The following is a 16,962-nucleotide window of genomic DNA, read 5'->3' as shown; positions in this document are numbered from 1 at the left end:
AGCAGAGAGGAAAAGGCAGCCTAACAGGATGGGACCTTGGGTGAGCCCTAGACCATTCTCAGGAGTGAGCCTGGGAATTGACACCTCAACCTCACTCTCCTCCCTCCCTGTGGCCTCCTGCTAGGGTTCCTCATGGTCTAGCTCAACAAGAAATCAGCGGCCACAGGAGCTTGGTAGCTGCAGTCAGCCATAGCCAACCTCCCAGGGATCTGGAGACACAAATGAGGTGAACCAGCACGGCCTTTGTCTCTTTAAAGATGCTGTTCTCGCCAGGTGCGGTGGCTCACCCTTGTAATCCCATCACTTTGGGAGGCTGAGGCGGGCGGATCACCTCAAGTCAGGAGTTTGAGTCCAGCCCGGCCAACATAGTGAAACCCCATCTCTACTGAAAATACAAAAATTAGCCAGGCATGGTGGTGGGTACCTGTAATCCCACGTACTCTGGAGGCTGAGGCAGGAGAATTGCTTGAACCCAGGAGACAGAGGTTGCAGTGGGCTGAGATTGTGCCACTGCACTCCAGCCTGGGCAACAGAGTGATGTTCTGTCTCAAAAAAAAAAAAAAAAAATGCTCTTCTGCTGACTTCTGGGTTGCATTGTTTCTAAGAGAAGTCTGTTGTCATTCTCATCTTTGCTCTTCTGGATATAATGTTATCTCCTTTTTCTCTGACTGCCTTTAATATTTTCTTTTCTTCTTTTTTTTTTTTTTCAAGACAAGATCTTACTCTGTCACCCAAGCTGGAGTGCTGTGGTGCAATCATAGCTCACTGTAGCCTCAACTTCCTGGGCTCAAGCCATCCTCCCATCTCAGCCTCCTGACTAGCTGGGACTACAGGCACTTGCCACCATGCCCGGCTAATCTTTTCTAATTTTTGTAGAGACGGAGTCTCATGATGTTGCCTAGGCTGGAATATTTTCTCTTTATTGCTGATTTTTAGCAATTTGATTATGATGTATCTCAGTATGGTTTTCTTTATGTTTATCATCCTTGGGGTTTATTGAGATTCTCGGATTTCTGGGTTTCTAAATATAAAATATGAAGAATTGTTGGCCATCATTTCTTCAAAGGTATTTTCTGCCACCCCTTCTCCCATCCTGGACTCCCACTCTATGTGTGTTAGACTGTTTGGTATCATCCCACAGGTCACTGAACTTCTGGTTTTTTTATTTCTTCTGTTCATTTCTTCTCTGTCTTTTTTTCCTTCCGAGCTTTAATTTAGATAGTTTCTACTGCTATGTCTTCAAATTCACTTATCTTTACTTCTGCATTTTTATTAAACCCATCCAGTGAACTTTTCATATCAGATGTGGTGTTTTGAAGCTCCAGGAATTTCATTTTGTTCCTTTTTTGAATCTTCCATTATTTCTTCATTATGCTTGGCTCTGCAGTCCAGGAAGTGCCTCTGGGCAGTAAGCTGCTGCCTCCTCCCCTCAGCTTGCTTCCCTTCTCTCAAGGATCACAGTCCTGCCTAGTCTCATGTCTAAAAACAGTTGTTTGATTTGTCCCTTTATTTATTTATTTTTTTGAGACGGAGGTTTGCTCCTGTTGTCCAGGCTGGAGTGCAATGGCACGATCTCGGCTCACTGCCACCTTCGTCTCCCAGGTTCAAGCGATTCTTGTGCCTCAGCCTCCAGAGTAGCTGGGATTATAGGCACCCGCCACCACACCAGCCAATTTTTGTATTTTTAGTAGAGACAGGGTTTCACCACGTTGGCCAGGCTGGTCTTGAACTCCTGACCTCAGGCAATCCACCCACCTCGACCTCCCAAAGTTCTAGGATTACAGGTGTCAGCCACGGCGCCCTGCCAATTTGTCCTTTTTTAATAATAGTTGTTTTTGTTGGGGCCAGAGCAAATCTGGTACCAGTGCTCCATCATGGCTTGGTCTTTATTATGGGTGGTTCCCATTTCAATATGAAAAGCTTTTTCTGTGGATATATACTTTGACTAATTTGAATATTACCACCCCTGCTTTTGTTTTTCCTTTTTTTTTTACTGTGGTAAAATATGCATAACATAAAATTTACCATCATAGCTGTTTTGAAGTGTACGTTTCAGGAGTATGAAGTACATTTACATTGTTATGCAACTCTCACCACCATGCATCTGCAGAACTCTTTTAATCTTGTAAAACAGAAACTCTGTACCCACTGAACAATAACTCAAGCCAGATGTGCTGGCTCACACCTATAGTCCCAGGTACTTGGGAGGCTGAGGTGGGAGGCTTGCTTGAGCCCATGAGTTTGAGGCTGTGGTGTGCTATGATTTCATTCACGATTGGCCCTTGCACTCCAGCCTGGACAACATAGTGAGACCCCATCTCTAAAAAAATTTTAAAAAGAAAAACAATAACTCTATTTGCTACTCCCAGCCCCTGGCAACCACTTTCTGTCTTTATGACTTTGACTACTTTATATACCTCATATAAGTGAAATCATATAGTATTTGTCTTTTTGTAACTGGTTACTTTAGTTAGCATAATATCCTCAAGGTTCATCCATGTTGTAGCTTGTGCAAGAGTTTCCTTCCTGTTTATTTTTTAAGACAGCATCTCACTCTGTCACCCAGGCTACAGTGCAATGTGGAAATCACTGCAGCCTCAAACTCCTGGACTCAACGATTCTCTTGCCTCCCTAGTAGCTGGGACTAACAAGTGCACACCACCATGCCTAGATAATTTTTTTATTTTTTGTAGAGAAGGGAGGCTCACTATATTGCCCAGGTTGGTCTCAAACTCCTAGCCTCAAGCGATTCTACCACTTTGGCCTCTCAAAGTGCTAGGATTACAAATGTGAACCATCACACCCAGCCTTAAGAATTTTCTTCCTTTCTAAGGCAGAATAAGATTCTATTGTATACCACATTTCGTGTATCCATTCATCTGCCAATGGACACTTGGACGGCTTCCACTTTTTAGCTATTGTGGATAATGCAGCTGTGAACATGGATACAAATGTCTCTTTGAGACCCTGCTCTCAATTCAATTCTTTTTGGTGTAGACCTAGAAGTGGAATTGCCAGATCCTATGGTAATTCTGTTTTTATTATTTATTTATTTATTTAGAAACGGAATCTCGCTCTGTCGCCCAGGCTGGAGGGCAGTGGCATGATCTCAGCTCACTGCAACCTCCACCTCCCTGGTTCAAGCAATTCCCCTGCCTCAGCCTCCTGAGTAGCTGGGATTACAGGCCCACACCACGATGCCTAGCTAATTTTTTTTGTATTTTTAGTAGAGACAGGGTTTCACCATGTTGGCCAGACTGGTCTCAAACTCCCGACCTCAGGCAATCCACCCGCCTCGGCCTCCCAGAGTGCTGGGATTACAGGCGTGAGCCACCGCACCCAGCCTCTGTTTTTATTTTTTTGAGGAACTGCTGTACTGTTTCCCATAGCAGCTGCATCATTTTACATTTCTACCAGAAGTTCACACAGGTTCCAATTTCTCCACATCCTTGTCAACACTTGTTGTTTTCTTTTGTTTTCTTTTCTTTTTTTAATAGTAGCCATCCTAATGGGTGTGGTATTGCCTCTTGGTTTTGATTTGTTATTCCTGCTTTCTGTCCATATATTTTTTCTTTTTTTTAAGTGAGAGGGTCTTGCTCTGTTGTCCTGGCTGGAGTGCAATGGCACCATCATGGCTCACTGCAGCCTTGACCTCCCAGGTTCAAGTAATCCTCCCATCTTAGCCTCCCGAGTAGCTAGGACTACAGGCACACATCACCATACCCAGCTAAATTTAAAAAAGAAATTTTTTTTTGGCCGGGTGCGGTGGCTTATGCCTGTAATCCCAGCACTTTGGGAGGCCAAGGTGGGCAGATTACCTGAGGTCAGCAGTTGGAGACCTGGGAGGCGGAGGTTGTGGTGAGCTGAGATCACGCCACTGCACTCCAGCCTGGGTAACAAGAGCAAAACTCCCTCTCAAAATTAAAAAAAAAAAAATTTCTGCTTCCCGGGTTCAAGTGATTCTCTTGCCTCAGCCTCCCGAGTAGCTGGGATTACAGGAATGAGCCACCAAGCCCAGCTAATTTTGTATTTTTAGTAGAGACGGGGTTTCTCCATGTTGGTCAGGCTGGTCTTGAACTCCTGACCTCAGGTGATCCCACCTCGGCCTCCCAAATTGCTGTTATTACAGTCATGAGCCACTGCCCCTGTCCTAAATTTAAAAAATTTTTAGAGATGTGGTCTTGCTGTGTTGCCCAGGGTGGTCTTGAACTCCTGGGTTCGAGTGATCTCCTTCCTTGGCCTCCCAAAGTGCTGGGATTACAGGCATGAACCACCATGCCCAACCTGTCCATATTTTTTTATTATATTTTTTCCCTTTTATTTTTAACATTTTTGTATCGTTTTCTTTAGAATAAAGAGCATAGGCCAGGCGCAGTGGCTCATGCCTGCAATCCCAGCACTTTGGGAGACTGAGGTGGGTGGATCACTTGACATCAGGAGTTTGAGACCAGCCTGTCCAAGATGGTGAAACCCTGTCTGTACTAAAAATGTAAAAAGTAGCTGAGCGTGGTGGCGCATGCCTGTAATCCCAGCTACGTGGGAGGCTGAAGCAGGAGAACTGCTTGAACCCAGGAGGAGGAGGTTGCAGTGAGCCAAGATATGTCACTACACTCCAGCCTGGGTGACAGAGCAAGACTCTGTCTCAAAAACAAAACAAAACAAAGCAAAACAAAACAAAACAAAACAAAACAAAAGCATATACTTGCTTTGAGTTTTAGCCTAGCCCAAGAGCTTTTTTCATCAAGGCATCTGCAACCAGTTAGGTTTATTATTATCATTACTGGTATGTTTGATCTTGTTTTCAATACCTTGGAATTTTCTCTTTATTCCAATTTTTCTGTGTAGATATGATCTTTTTTGTTATTTGAAAGGTAGGCAATGTTTTTATTCCAATAGTCTTTACCTTAAAACTTTTCAAAGACATTCTCAGGCTGGATGCACATAATTGAAATATACTTAACAAAGCTCATACTGTCACAGGAAAATAATTTTTGACCTTCTGTTGGGAAAGATGATATTGTATTATTGCCATTCGTTTCCTTTTTGCTCTGTTTTTTCAACGTAATTGGGCAGAGTACAGCATCATGGTTTTATTTTATTTTATTTTTATTTATTTATTTATTTTTTGAGACCAAATCTCACTCTGTTTCCCAGGCTGGAGTGTAGTGGCGCAATCTCAGCTCACTGTAACCTCTACCTCCCGGGTTTAAGTGATTCTCGTGCCTCAGCCTCCCGAGTAGCTGGGACTACAGTTGTGAGCCACCATGCCTGGCTAATTTTTGTATTTTTAGTAGAGACAGGGTTTCACCATGTTGGCCAGGCTGGTCTTGAACTCTTGACCTCAGGTGATCCACCCGCCTTGGCCTCCCAAAGTGCTGGGATTACAGGTGTGAGCCACTATGCCTGGCCTATTTTATTTTATTTTTGAAACAGGGTCTGGCTCTGTCACCCAGGCTGGAGCGCAGTAGCACCATCTCAGCTCACTGCAACCTCCGCCTCCTGGACTCAAGCCATCCTCCCACCTCAGCCTCCTGAGTAGCTGGGACCACAGGTGTGCAACACTACGCCTGGCTAATTTTTGTATTTTCTGTAAAGATGGGGCTTCACCATATTGCCCAGGCTGGTTTCAAACTCCTGAACTCAAGTTGTGGTTTTATTTTTTATCTATTCTTTCTCTTCAGAATTGATAATCTCTTTCAAAAAAGTAAGCAATTTTTATAACTCATTTTGTAGCTCATTTAACCCATTTTGTGCTTGGTGGGGGTTATCCAGCCACTGATTTCTTTCTCACACAAACAGCAGCTACCTGAGGCAGGTTATAGGACAGTGTCTTCCCTCCAAATATATAGATTTGATGCTAACATTCAGTTTTGCAGAGAAGCCTGCAGCCACCCCAGTTTTTTTCCTTTGAAGTTAATCTGATTATTTTCCAAGATTCTTGTGGATTTCCTTCTTTATGTTTCAAGTTTTGAAACTATTACAGCTTTTATGATCCATTAATCATCTTTCCATGTTTATCTTCTGATAAACAGCCTTGGGCTTGTCTTCTATTCCAACATTATGACTTTTTCTTAGTCTAATCCACAATTTATTGCCTTATAGTTCCTTTAAAAAAATGATAGCTTTATTGAGATATAATTCATATACCATAGAATTCACCCATTTAAAATATACAGTTCAGGCCATTTGTGGTGGCGCACACCTGTAATCCCAGCTACTCGGGGGGCTGAGGCAGGAGAATCACTTGAACCCAGGAGGTGGAGGTTGCAGTGAGCTGAGATCGTGCCATTACACTCCAGCCTTGGAGACAAGGCGAGACTCAGTCTCTAAAAAATAAATAAATAAATAAGTATACAGTTCAGTGGTTTTTAGTGTGTTCAGAGTTGTGCAACCATCACCACAATCAGTTTTAGAACATTTCATCACCCCAAATAGAAATCCTGTGCCCATCAACAGTCACTTCCCATTTCCCTCTAACCCTTCCTTCTGCCTTAAGCTACCACTAATGTTTTCAAGGTTTATTCATGTAGCATGTAGCAGTATTTCATTCCTTTACATTGCCAAATAACATCCTATTATATAAATATACCACACATTATGTATCCATTCATCAGTTGATGGGCATTTGAGTTGTTGCCACTTTTGGGCTATGTGGATAATGCTGCTGTGAACATTCATGTCCAAGGTGTTTTCTATGTTTGTTTGTTTGAGATAGGGTCTTGCTTTGTTGCCCAGGCTGAGTGCAGTAGCACGATCTTAGCTCACTGCAGCCTCCATCTCCTGGGCTCAAGCAATCCTCCCACCTCTGTCTCCCAAGTAGCTGGGACTACAGGAACTCGCCACCACACCCAGCTAATTTTTGTATTTGTTTGTAGAGATGGGGTTTCATCATGTTGCCCAGGCTGGTCTCAAACTCCTGGGCTCAAGAGATCTACCTGCCTTGGCCTCCCAAAGTGCTGAGATTACAGACATGAGCCACCGCATCCAGCATAAGTTTTTGTGCGGACTTATATTTTTATTTCTCCTCACTGTACGCTAGGAGTAGAATTGCTGGGTCATATGGTAATTATACATTCAACCTTTTCAGAAACTGCCACACTGTTTCGCCATCTCACATTCCCTCCCGCAGTGTGTGAGGGCTCTGATTTCTCCACATACCCGCCTGTGCTTGTTACCATCAGTCTTGGTTGTAGCCGTCCAACATGGGAACTCAGTTTAGCCACATTCTCTGCCACTTTATAACATGGATTACCTTTTCTCTAGGGTCCAGGAAAAGGTACCTCATTTCCCCTTGTGGCCTCACAGAGGCACCTTTAATGTTCATATTTCTATCAACGTTCTTTTCATGATGATATATGTGCTCTTTAAGATGGTGGAAGCTGGCCGGGCGTAGTGGCTCATGACTGTAATCCCAGCACTTTGGGAGGCCGAGATGGGCAGATCACATGAGGCCAGGAGTTCGAGACCAGCCTGGTCAACATGGTGAAACCCCGTCTCTACTAAAAATACAAAAAATTAGCCAGCCGTGGTGGCCTGTGCCTGTAATCCCAGCTACTCAGGAGGCTGAGGCAGGAGAATTGTTTAAACATGGGAGGCAGAGGTTGCAGTGAGCTGAGATTGCACCACTGCACTCCAGCCTGGGCAACAGAGTGAGACCCTGTCTCAAAAAAAAAAAAAAAAAAAAAAAAAAAAAAGATGATGGACGCTTTCTCTGTCATCCTCTTCACTTCCTTCTGTGCCTTCACCAGAATAATCTTTAATGTCTAAATTTCTACTAACAGTCTCTTCAAGACAGTCTAAGCTTTTTATCATGCACCACAAAATTCTTCCAGCCTCCACCCACTATCCCATTTCATAACCACTTCCACATTTTTAGTTCTTTATTACAGCAGCCAGCAGCACTTCACCTCCTGGTACCAAAATATGTGTTAGTATTCAAGTGTGGTGGCGCACACCTGTAGTCCCAGCTACTTGGGAGGCTGAGGTGGGAGGATCACCTGAGCCTGGGAAGTTTGAGGCTGCAGTGAGCCAAGATCACACCACTGGACTCCAGCCTGTGTGACAGAGTAAGACTGTCTCAAAAAAAAAAAAAAAAAAACCACTAAATGTTAAAAAAAAAAAAAAAAAGTATTAGTTTACTAGGGCTGCCATAACAAAGCACTACAGATGAGTGGCTTAAAACAACATGAATTGATTCTCTCACAGTTCTGGAGGCTAGAAGTCTGAAATCAAGGCGTCAGCGGGGCCATGCTCCCTCTGAAGGTGCTAATAAAGAACGCTTCCTCACCTCTTCCTAGTTTCCAGTTGTTGCCGGCAATCCTTGGTATTTCTTGGCTCATAGCCTCATCACTCCAATCCCACCTCTGTCCACGGTCATCACATGGCTTTCTTCCCTATGTATGTCTGTCTGTGCCTTCACATGACATTCTTTTTTTTTTTTTTTTTTTTTGAGACAGAGTCTCGCTCTGTCACCCAGGCTGGAGTGCAGTGGCATGATCTCAGCTCCCTGCAGTCTCTGCCTCCCGGGTTCAAGAGATTCTTCTGCCTCAGCCTCCCAAGTAGCTGGGACTACAGGCATGAGCCACCACGCCTGGCTAATTTTTGTATTTTTTTAGTAGAGACGGGGTTTCACCATATTGGCCAGGCTGGTCTCAAAGTCCTGACCTCATGATCCACCCGCCTCAGCCTCCCAAAGTGCTGGGATTACAGGCATGAGCCACTGTGCCCGGCCCACATGGCGTTCTTAAAAGGACACCAATGACTGGATTTAGGACCCACTCTAATCCAATATGTCCCCATCTTTTTTTTCTTTTTTTTTTTTTTTTGAGACAGAGTCTCATTCTCTTCCCCAGGCTGGAGTGCAGTGGCGTAATCTTGGCTCACTGCAATCTCCACCTCTTGGGTACATGCGATTCTCCTGCCTCAGCCTCCTGAGTAGCTGGGACTACAGGCATGCGCCACCACGCCCAACTAATTTTTGTATTTTTAGTAGAGACGGGGATTCATCATGTTGACCATGCTGGCCTTGAACTCCTGATCTCAGGTGATCCACCTGCCTCAGCCTCCCAAAGTGCTGGGATTACAGGCCGTGAGCTGTGAGCCACCACGCCCAGCCAACTTTTCTTTTTTTTTCTTTTCTTTTGAGAGGGAGTCTCTCTCTGTTGCCCAGGCTGGAGTGCAGTGGCACAATCTCAGCCCACTGCAACCACTGCCTCCACCATGTTGGCCAGGCTGGTCTTGAACTCCTGACCTCAAGTGATCCGCCTGCCTCAGCCTCCCAAAGTGCTGGGATTACAGGCGTGAGCCATCGCGCCCAGCCAGCTTTTTTTTTTTAATGGCATTTGTAGAAGATGATCTATGCTCTGTGTGTGTGTGTGTGTATCCCAAATAACACAAGTGAAGTTTTCCTTCATAGTTTGCATAACAACCTACACTCACAAGTACTATTTCGACAGCACAGAAAAGAAAAAACACATAGCATCTCTGTGTGTATTGGATGGGTTATGGATAGGTGGACAAGACCATCCTGGTAGCTTTTTACAAGCAAGGAACCACCAATGATCAGTGTTCCTAGAGGTCCTCCCCTCCTTAGACAGGTTTCTGTTCCCTTCACCCAGGAAATGCCCTTGAACTTGGTCTCTTCTGCTTGATGCTGCCTCACCCCACATGTCCCCAAGGCTCATCTTCTGGGCCTGTAGGAGGTGTGATGACTGTGGTATCTCCCTAGGGCGTCTGTGAGGAAATGACCTACGAGGAAATTCAGGATAATTATCCACTGGAGTTCGCCCTGCGGGACCAGGACAAGTACCGGTACCGGTACCCTAAAGGGGAGGTAGGTGGGATTTGGGGCTTAGTCCCAGCCACCTACTGCCCATCTGGGAGTACCACCTGTGGCTGAGGGCCTGTGGGGCTCTGCAGGGGCTGCGTGGGTAGCAGAAGGGGCCTGGTCTCAGAGGCCTGCCAGCCTGGGTGTGTGTGGTTCATCTCCACCCCTTCCCAGCTATGCAGCCCAGGCCTTAGTCCCTTCCTCAGGTGTGGGGTGGGCAGTGCCGTGTAGGGCAGGCCTTCAACCCGGAGACCTTTGGCTCCCTGCTCTCCATTCTTGTCTTTCCCCTTCCCAGGGGTGGAGAATTCGGAAGGGCAGGGCCTGAGGTCGGGGATCTGCGGAGTTAGGCTTTCCTGGGACCCCTGTAGACAGTGTGCGGTCCCCTGGCATTCCCAGGCCAGCTCCTTTCCCAGCGAGTTGTCAGCCCTTTCCGGGGCGCTCAAATGGCTGGGGAGTTGGGGAGACCATGGCAGGCCTGGGACTCGGGTCTCAGCTCACTCGAGTCCCTGTCTCGGGCCTCATCCTTCCTTTGGATGCTTCCTCTTGTCACAGGCTGAGCCCATCCTGTCCTTCCTGTGGCTCCAGGCACCACCCCCAGCCCTGGCACCAGACCCAGGGAGACCTTCCACACATGAGTTGGCTACCACAAGCCACTGCACTTGTCACCTTCTCTGACACAGGTCAGCCCAGGCCCCAGGTCAGAAACTGAGGGTCACCTTTGACTGAGGCATCTCCTTCCACTTCCAGGAGGTGGCCTGGGGCAGGGGCCAAATAAAAATACACCCCGTCAACACACATATGTACACATATATATACACATGTAGAAGCACCTCCACCCAGAAGCCAGGCTGACAGGTCTCTACACTGTACCATCCTCAGGATAGTATAGCTCTTGGGAACATTAATTATTCCCCACATTATGTTAGGCCAAGTTCAGATTTAGAACCAACCCAGATAACGGTCAGGAGAAACAAAGCAGCTGGCTGCTCAAACTTGAGAATACAGTGAGGAGAATTGGTTGAGAAATTCATGTTACCAAAAGAACCGGTCTAGGATTTTCTCAGAACTACCAGGAACTGGCACAAATCAGCGTGTCATATTTGCTTCCTAATCAAAGCTTGGGGCACGTTCAGTTCTGACTGCTGGAGGCCATTTTTGAAGGACCACTCATTGTGTGCAGAAGGATGAAACTGATGAAAATCTCTAAACCTGCCAGGTTGAGAGGCCCAGCAGGGGCCTAAACCGTACATCACGGCAGGCATAGGGGGAAGATACTGGGCAGGTAGACTGAGGATAGTTCCTGGGGACCCCAGCTGTTTCTGATGAGTCACACTCCAGAAAGTTCCAGGTCTTTGCTCTCTTCCCCTTCACTCTTGTCAGTGCACTCTGTTTGCTGTGGGCTGGAAGCAGGCGAGGTCTTCTCCACCAGTCACATGAATTCTATAGCTGAGGATTCAGTGCAGAGCCCCATGGGTGGGCACTGAGGTGGACCCTGGGATGGAGCCTGAGGCCTAGCTCTGCGCTCTCAATCCTACCAGGACCTAGCCCTGAGGTGGGAAAGGTGGCCCCTTTCCTCAGCTGCCCACCCCCATGGCCTCAGAAGGCTAGGCTGGAGGAGGCCCAGCCACAGCTTCCCAGAATGGTGAGTAGCTGCAGGAGTGGAAGGTGGCCCAGTGTCCAGGATGTGTCTGTCCCTCCCCCGGAGCCAGGCCTGAGGGACCCCTCTCTGCTTGCCCTTGCAGTCCTACGAGGACCTGGTCCAGAGACTGGAGCCTGTCATCATGGAGCTGGAGAGGCAAGAGAATGTGCTGGTCATCTGCCACCAGGCTGTGATGCGCTGCCTGCTGGCCTACTTCCTCGACAAGGCAGCAGGTGTGGGCTGTGCCCCGGGGGAGGTGGGAAGGTTGTGTGAGAAGGTAGGCACTGTCACCAGGCATTTCTGGTGTGCTAGCCATCCCCCTATGTGTCTACAGAACAGCTGCCCTACCTCAAGTGTCCACTGCACACAGTCCTGAAGCTGACTCCTGTGGCATATGGTAAGGAAGCTTCCTGCACATTGACCATGGGTAGCCATGACCTTGGATCTCTGCACAGTTCCATGATTTTCTCCGAATTCCTTGAAAATTGTGTTAGGAGCCCATTCCTCCACCTACTACCCCACTACCTTTCCCAATTTGCTTTTTTTCTTTGAGACGGAGTCTCGCTCTGTCACCCAGGCTGGAGTGCAATGGGGTGATCTAGGCTCACTACAACCTCCACCTCCCGGGTTCAGATGATTCTCTTGCCTCTGCCTCCCGAGTAGCTAGGATTACAGGCGCCTGCCACCATGCCCAGCTAATTTTTGTATTTTTAGTAGAGACAGAGTTTCACCATGTTGTCAGGCTGGTCTCGAACTCCTGACCTTAGGTGATCTACCTGCCTCGGCCTCCCAAAGTGCTGGGATTACAGGCGTGAGCTACCATCATGAACTACCATCAGCGGCCCTAATTTGCTTTTAAAAAGTTTGTTCTGGGGCTGGGTGCGGTGGCTTATGCCTGTAATCCCAGCACTTTGGGAGGCCGAGGTGGGTGGATCACGAGGTCAGGAGATAGAGACCCTCCTGGCTAACATGGTGAAACCCCATCTCTACTAAAAATACAAAAAAATTAGCTGGGCGTAGTGGCGGGCACCTGTAGTCTCAGCTACTTGGGAGGCTGAGGCAGGAGAGTGGCGTGAACCCGGGAGGCGGAGCTTGCAGTGAGCCGAGATCGCGCCACTGCACTCCAGCCTGGGCGACAGAGCGAGACCCTGTCTCAAAAAAAAAAAAAATTTGTTGTGAAAAAGTTTATGTGGCCACAGAAGACCTCCCCAGTGACTTTGCTTAACCATTGCCTACCTGCATGAGGGGCTTTTCTACTGATTTTTCTGAACCCCCACAAGGCCCCTTGGTCCTCAGGGCCTGGACTTTATTCTGGGTGCAGGGCAGTGTGAGTCCCCACCCTGCCTCTTGCTATACCAGCAGAGACTTCAGGCAACTTCTTCATTTCTCAGGTCTTACTTAGCTCTTCACCTTTAACACAGGTGCTCTTGGGGGAATGGCTGTGAAGCCCAGTGGCAGCTGATGTCACTCCAGTGTGTGACAATGGCCTCATCCCCCATTGCACTGTGCACCTGGCACACGGTTGACTGGGCCTTATATGGTAGAGTTGGAATGTGGGTGGTTTGGGGGCCCTGAAGACTTTGAGAGTCAGTAACCTCAACTTAGGCCTGCTGTTCCCCCGATCCCTCTCGGTCCTGGGGTTGGGGAGCCTGGGGCCTCTGTGTGGCCCTGTCTGGGCCGTCACATACAGATATGCGTGGGTCTGAAGGGTGTCTCATCCTTCCTCCCGGGGCTCCCCAGAGCTGCCTAAAGTGGAAGAACTAGAGTGAGGCTGAGATGGCTGCTCCATTCCACACGCCCAGACCCCCCTCCAAGAGAAGTTTCTAGCATCTGCAGCTCAGCTGCCTTTCAGGAGTGGGGATGGATTTGCATCTTCCCTTTGGCAGGTTGTAAAGTGGAGTCCATATTCCTGAACGTGGCCGCTGTGAACACGCACCGGGACAGGCCTCAGGTAGCAATGGGGTCACTGCTGGGGTAGCGGGGTGTTCCTGATGTGGGGGTGTCCAGACTGCACATCCTCCAGGGCCAGGCCCAGCTGCGGCACCTGCCAGAGGGAGCTTGAGTCTTCTGCCAAGACTGTTGTCCCATCAGCAGGGCGGGGCCCTGGCTCTGGGTGGGGCCTGCATCAGGCCTTCCCAAGGCACCTGCCCTGGGGATGGGGAAATCCCTGACTCTGGGCCACCAGGCTCAGGAGTGCCTGAACTTGGGTGTGGTTGGAGCCCGAGGACTTGAGGAGCCACGGGGCTCCCAGGCAGCAACTTGGAGGTCTAAGTCAAGGGGGCCCTTGGGCTCAGTGAGAATGAGGCTGGAGGCTAAGAATGAGGCTTCTGGCCTTCTGAGGGCAGGTGGGCACTCTTCCCACTCCCCATCCCTGCAGCCGAGGCCTCATGAGCCCCTTTCCTAACCCCAGCACCTTTAAAAATTAAAATGGGATCATGTACTTTTGGGGAAAGGGCCATGCAGATACTGAAGGGGCCTCAGCATGGGGTGGAGACCTTGGTCCAGAAGAGCAGTCACCACCTGTGCTCCCCAAGTGCCTTGTGGAAGGTAGAAGCTCCTCAGAGTGTAGCTCAGAACCACTCTTGGTCCCATGTGGGGTCCCTCCACAATGTTGGCTCCCTCTCCCACTGGGGCCAAGGATAGGACCTACACTTCTGGGAGCCCTGGTCCCAGTTCCTGGAGGCCACTGCACGGAGAAGGCTCTTGGGCCTCAGTCATGCCTGTTGCCATCCATGATGGGGCCTGCTTGGGCTCTGGGTCTCTGCTGAGGATGCACGCCTTGGGCTGGACCAGGACATCTGGCCTTGGACCTCACAGCACAGGTGTGTAGATGTGTCCTGTCCCTTCCCAACACCACTGCCCCCAAGCAGGACCAGTTACCCTGCAGGCCTCTCTTCCCATTGCTCTGATAGTCCGTGCATGTCTTGGCCAAGTTCAGCCCAGGCCCAATTTGGTACCCACAAGTCACAGGGGAAGGTACCTCCCAACGGGCATCCTTTGGGCCAAGGAAGGCCCAGATGGCACTGGGCCCCCAGTGCTGACAGAGTGATGGTAAGAGAGGCCCCTGGGCTGGCAGGGTGATGGTAAGAGAGGTCCCTGGGCCTGGCAGCCCTTGGGAGCTGACCCTACCAGTCCATCACCATAGTGTGGCTGGCGGTCATTCTGCCCACTATGGGTGGGTGCTTCTGAGAGGCAAACCGCTACTAACCCCAGGTTCCTGGATGGCTCCCTTCTGGCCCATCCATTGGGGCAGGCTGTGGTGGAAAAGGGGCGCCTCAGGAAGCCTGCCCAGCAATAAGAATTATACCTGCCCCTACAATTCCAGGGGCCGGTCCTATGAGCCCAGGCTGTGGGCCATGGGGGCCATGTCTCTCTCCCTGAAGATCTGGGCATGTCATGTTGCATGGGGCAGCAGCTCAGGTCATCAGTGACCTGCTCCTGCAGGTGATGGTTCCGGGGCCCACAGCTGGGAGGAGGGGCCACCAGGCTCTGGGGCACATAAGACAGCCTCAGAGAGCTAAGGGAAGTTTCAGATTCCCTATTCCTCAGGCCTGAGACTCCCTGAGCCTGACAGGCCAAGGATGGGACTGAGCTCTGCAGTTTGGTGGGGTCCTTCTATAGCTGAGGGCTTCAGGAGGCCCTGTACCCCAGTTCTGAGGGGACAGACCAGGCTGCAGACCAGGAAATGCCCATAGGCTTCTGGGGCACCTCTGACACCTGCGTGCCAACACTTTAAACTAGGAAGGAGACACCCCCAGGAGTTGAACCCCTTCCCTGCCCCACAGATGAGGATAAAATCCCCAAGCCAGGGGTTCCTCCTCAATTGACTCAGTCCTGAGATAGGAGGTGGGAGCGGCCTTGCTTTGGGTATTGCCTGACCTGGCTGCAGTGGAGCAGGAAACGAGGTGGCATCCTCCACCGCACCTTTGTTCTATTGTCCATCCACCCGCTGTGTGGCACGAAGCTCTTGGCCATGTATTCTTAGGGAAGCTTGTGGTCTAGAGTCTTGCGGCTGTGGCTGCTACAGTGAGAATGTGAAGCCTGATGAACCACAGTGATGAGGACGGCAGACAGCAGGCATCTCATCTATTCCTGCCATGGAGTGAACGCTCTGTGTTTTTATTGTACAGAACGTGGACATCTCGAGACCTCCAGAGGAAGCCCTTGTCACGGTGCCTGCTCACCAGTGACCATGTTCATCCACTGTGACCACTAGGCAGGCACTGCTCTCTGCAGAGGGGGTCATTCCAGGCCCTCCAGTGTGTGTGATAGTCACCATGCCATGCAGGGATATTCTTGAAGCCACACATGGCTGGCGGAACCCAGAACCCCCACCCCAGCCCACCTGGCTCTTTGTTGACAGTCGGCGACAAGGGTGTGCATGGCTCCTGACCTGCTGCTAAGAGTCACTTGACCAGACTGCATCTGCATGGGCTGCGCGGAGGTTGCCCAGCCCCAGGTTCTTCCGGCGCAGCTCTTAGGTGTTCACTCTCGCCAGCTCAGTTGGCTTTGTGAAGTGTGAAACCCTACAATGTGAAAGGAAAGTGCTTGCTGTGATGTTCCTACTGTGGCCCAGCTGCCCAGCATGGACCTGGTGACTCTCCACAGGGCCTCTACCATCCTCTCTGTGGCCACTTCCTGAGCCAGAGGCCAGGTCTTCATGGGGCCCTGAGCTGCTGCTGCCTCTGGTGAGAGGGAGAGCCCTTCCCATCCTTACCCACCAGGAACTAGAGCCCCAACCACAGCAGATGCTTCCTGGGCAGCCACTGGCCAGGCCGTTGTATCCATATCACCCTTAGTTGTGGGCATTCATGAAAGCAATGCGCTTGCTTCAGCACATTGGGATGCACAGAAACGTGTGGGCAGGGGGGCAGTTGTGGTCGCCCCTCCCCAGTTGTGCATGTACCCGGCTACTTAGGTATGCTTAGGGGAGCTGGCGGCCAGGGGTGCCCCTTCAGGCCTGCTCTCACAGTGAAACCACCTCAAGACAGGGCAGGAAGTTACCTTCCTGATGCACACACCGAAGTGCTCGAGGGAGAGGCTGCCGCCCCCTCTCCCCTTCCCTGGCTGTGGACACTGGCAGCCAATGGGGAGGCGGCCTCTCCCCTGTTGCTGCCCGTGTCCACACAGGAATGTACACTGGTGGCAGAGACATGCATTTGCCATAAATAATTCAGAAACACTTGTATGGTCCTGTAAAACTTCTCTGGTGTTTGTTGACTTCTGCCTGTGGGTCTGAGGAAGGGAGAAGGCAGAACCCATAGGCAGTCCCTGGGCAAGGGAGGATTTTCCCGGCCGCAGCACAGCCTTCCATTCATGTGCATGTGAGTCTGGTGAAAATGGCCTTGTGAAGTCCAGTGTCTGTCATGCCCCTGAGTTCTTTTGGTCCCAGAGAGGCAGCCTGGGCAGTCTGTTTACAGCTGGCAAACAGACTGGCTGGCAAGTTGTGGGGCTGGGTCAGAAAGTGTCTGGACTTGTAATCGGGTGCCCTGCTGTC

General features: G+C 49.7%; 1 protein-coding gene across 8 annotated transcripts in view; it reads left to right on the top strand.

Annotated features, from left to right (window-relative positions):
* Nucleotides 1-16,647, top strand: part of PFKFB4 (6-phosphofructo-2-kinase/fructose-2,6-biphosphatase 4) — a 38,157-nt gene extending 21,510 nt beyond the window's left edge. For 6 of the 8 annotated variants that reach the window (XM_001158394.8, XM_063805747.1, XM_063805746.1 and 3 more), the window contains 5 exons: nucleotides 9,728-9,832; nucleotides 11,569-11,698; nucleotides 11,800-11,862; nucleotides 13,352-13,416; nucleotides 15,596-16,647. In XM_001158394.8, coding sequence (XP_001158394.1) covers nucleotides 9,728-9,832; nucleotides 11,569-11,698; nucleotides 11,800-11,862; nucleotides 13,352-13,416; nucleotides 15,596-15,655 — 423 coding nt within the window. In that variant the 3' untranslated portion in view covers nucleotides 15,656-16,647. Of the gene's footprint in view, nucleotides 1-9,727; nucleotides 9,833-11,206; nucleotides 11,469-11,568; nucleotides 11,699-11,799; nucleotides 11,863-13,351; nucleotides 13,417-15,595 lie in introns of all 8 variants that reach the window. The other 2 variants (XR_010155191.1, XM_016941058.4) reach the window with 2 other exon arrangements.
* Nucleotides 16,648-16,962: the final 315 nt, after the last annotated feature.

The sequence above is a fragment of the Pan troglodytes genome, chromosome 2, assembly GCF_028858775.2.
Source record: "Pan troglodytes isolate AG18354 chromosome 2, NHGRI_mPanTro3-v2.0_pri, whole genome shotgun sequence".
NCBI lineage: Eukaryota > Metazoa > Chordata > Mammalia > Primates > Hominidae > Pan > Pan troglodytes.
This window is presented reverse-complemented; position numbering and strand designations above follow the sequence as displayed.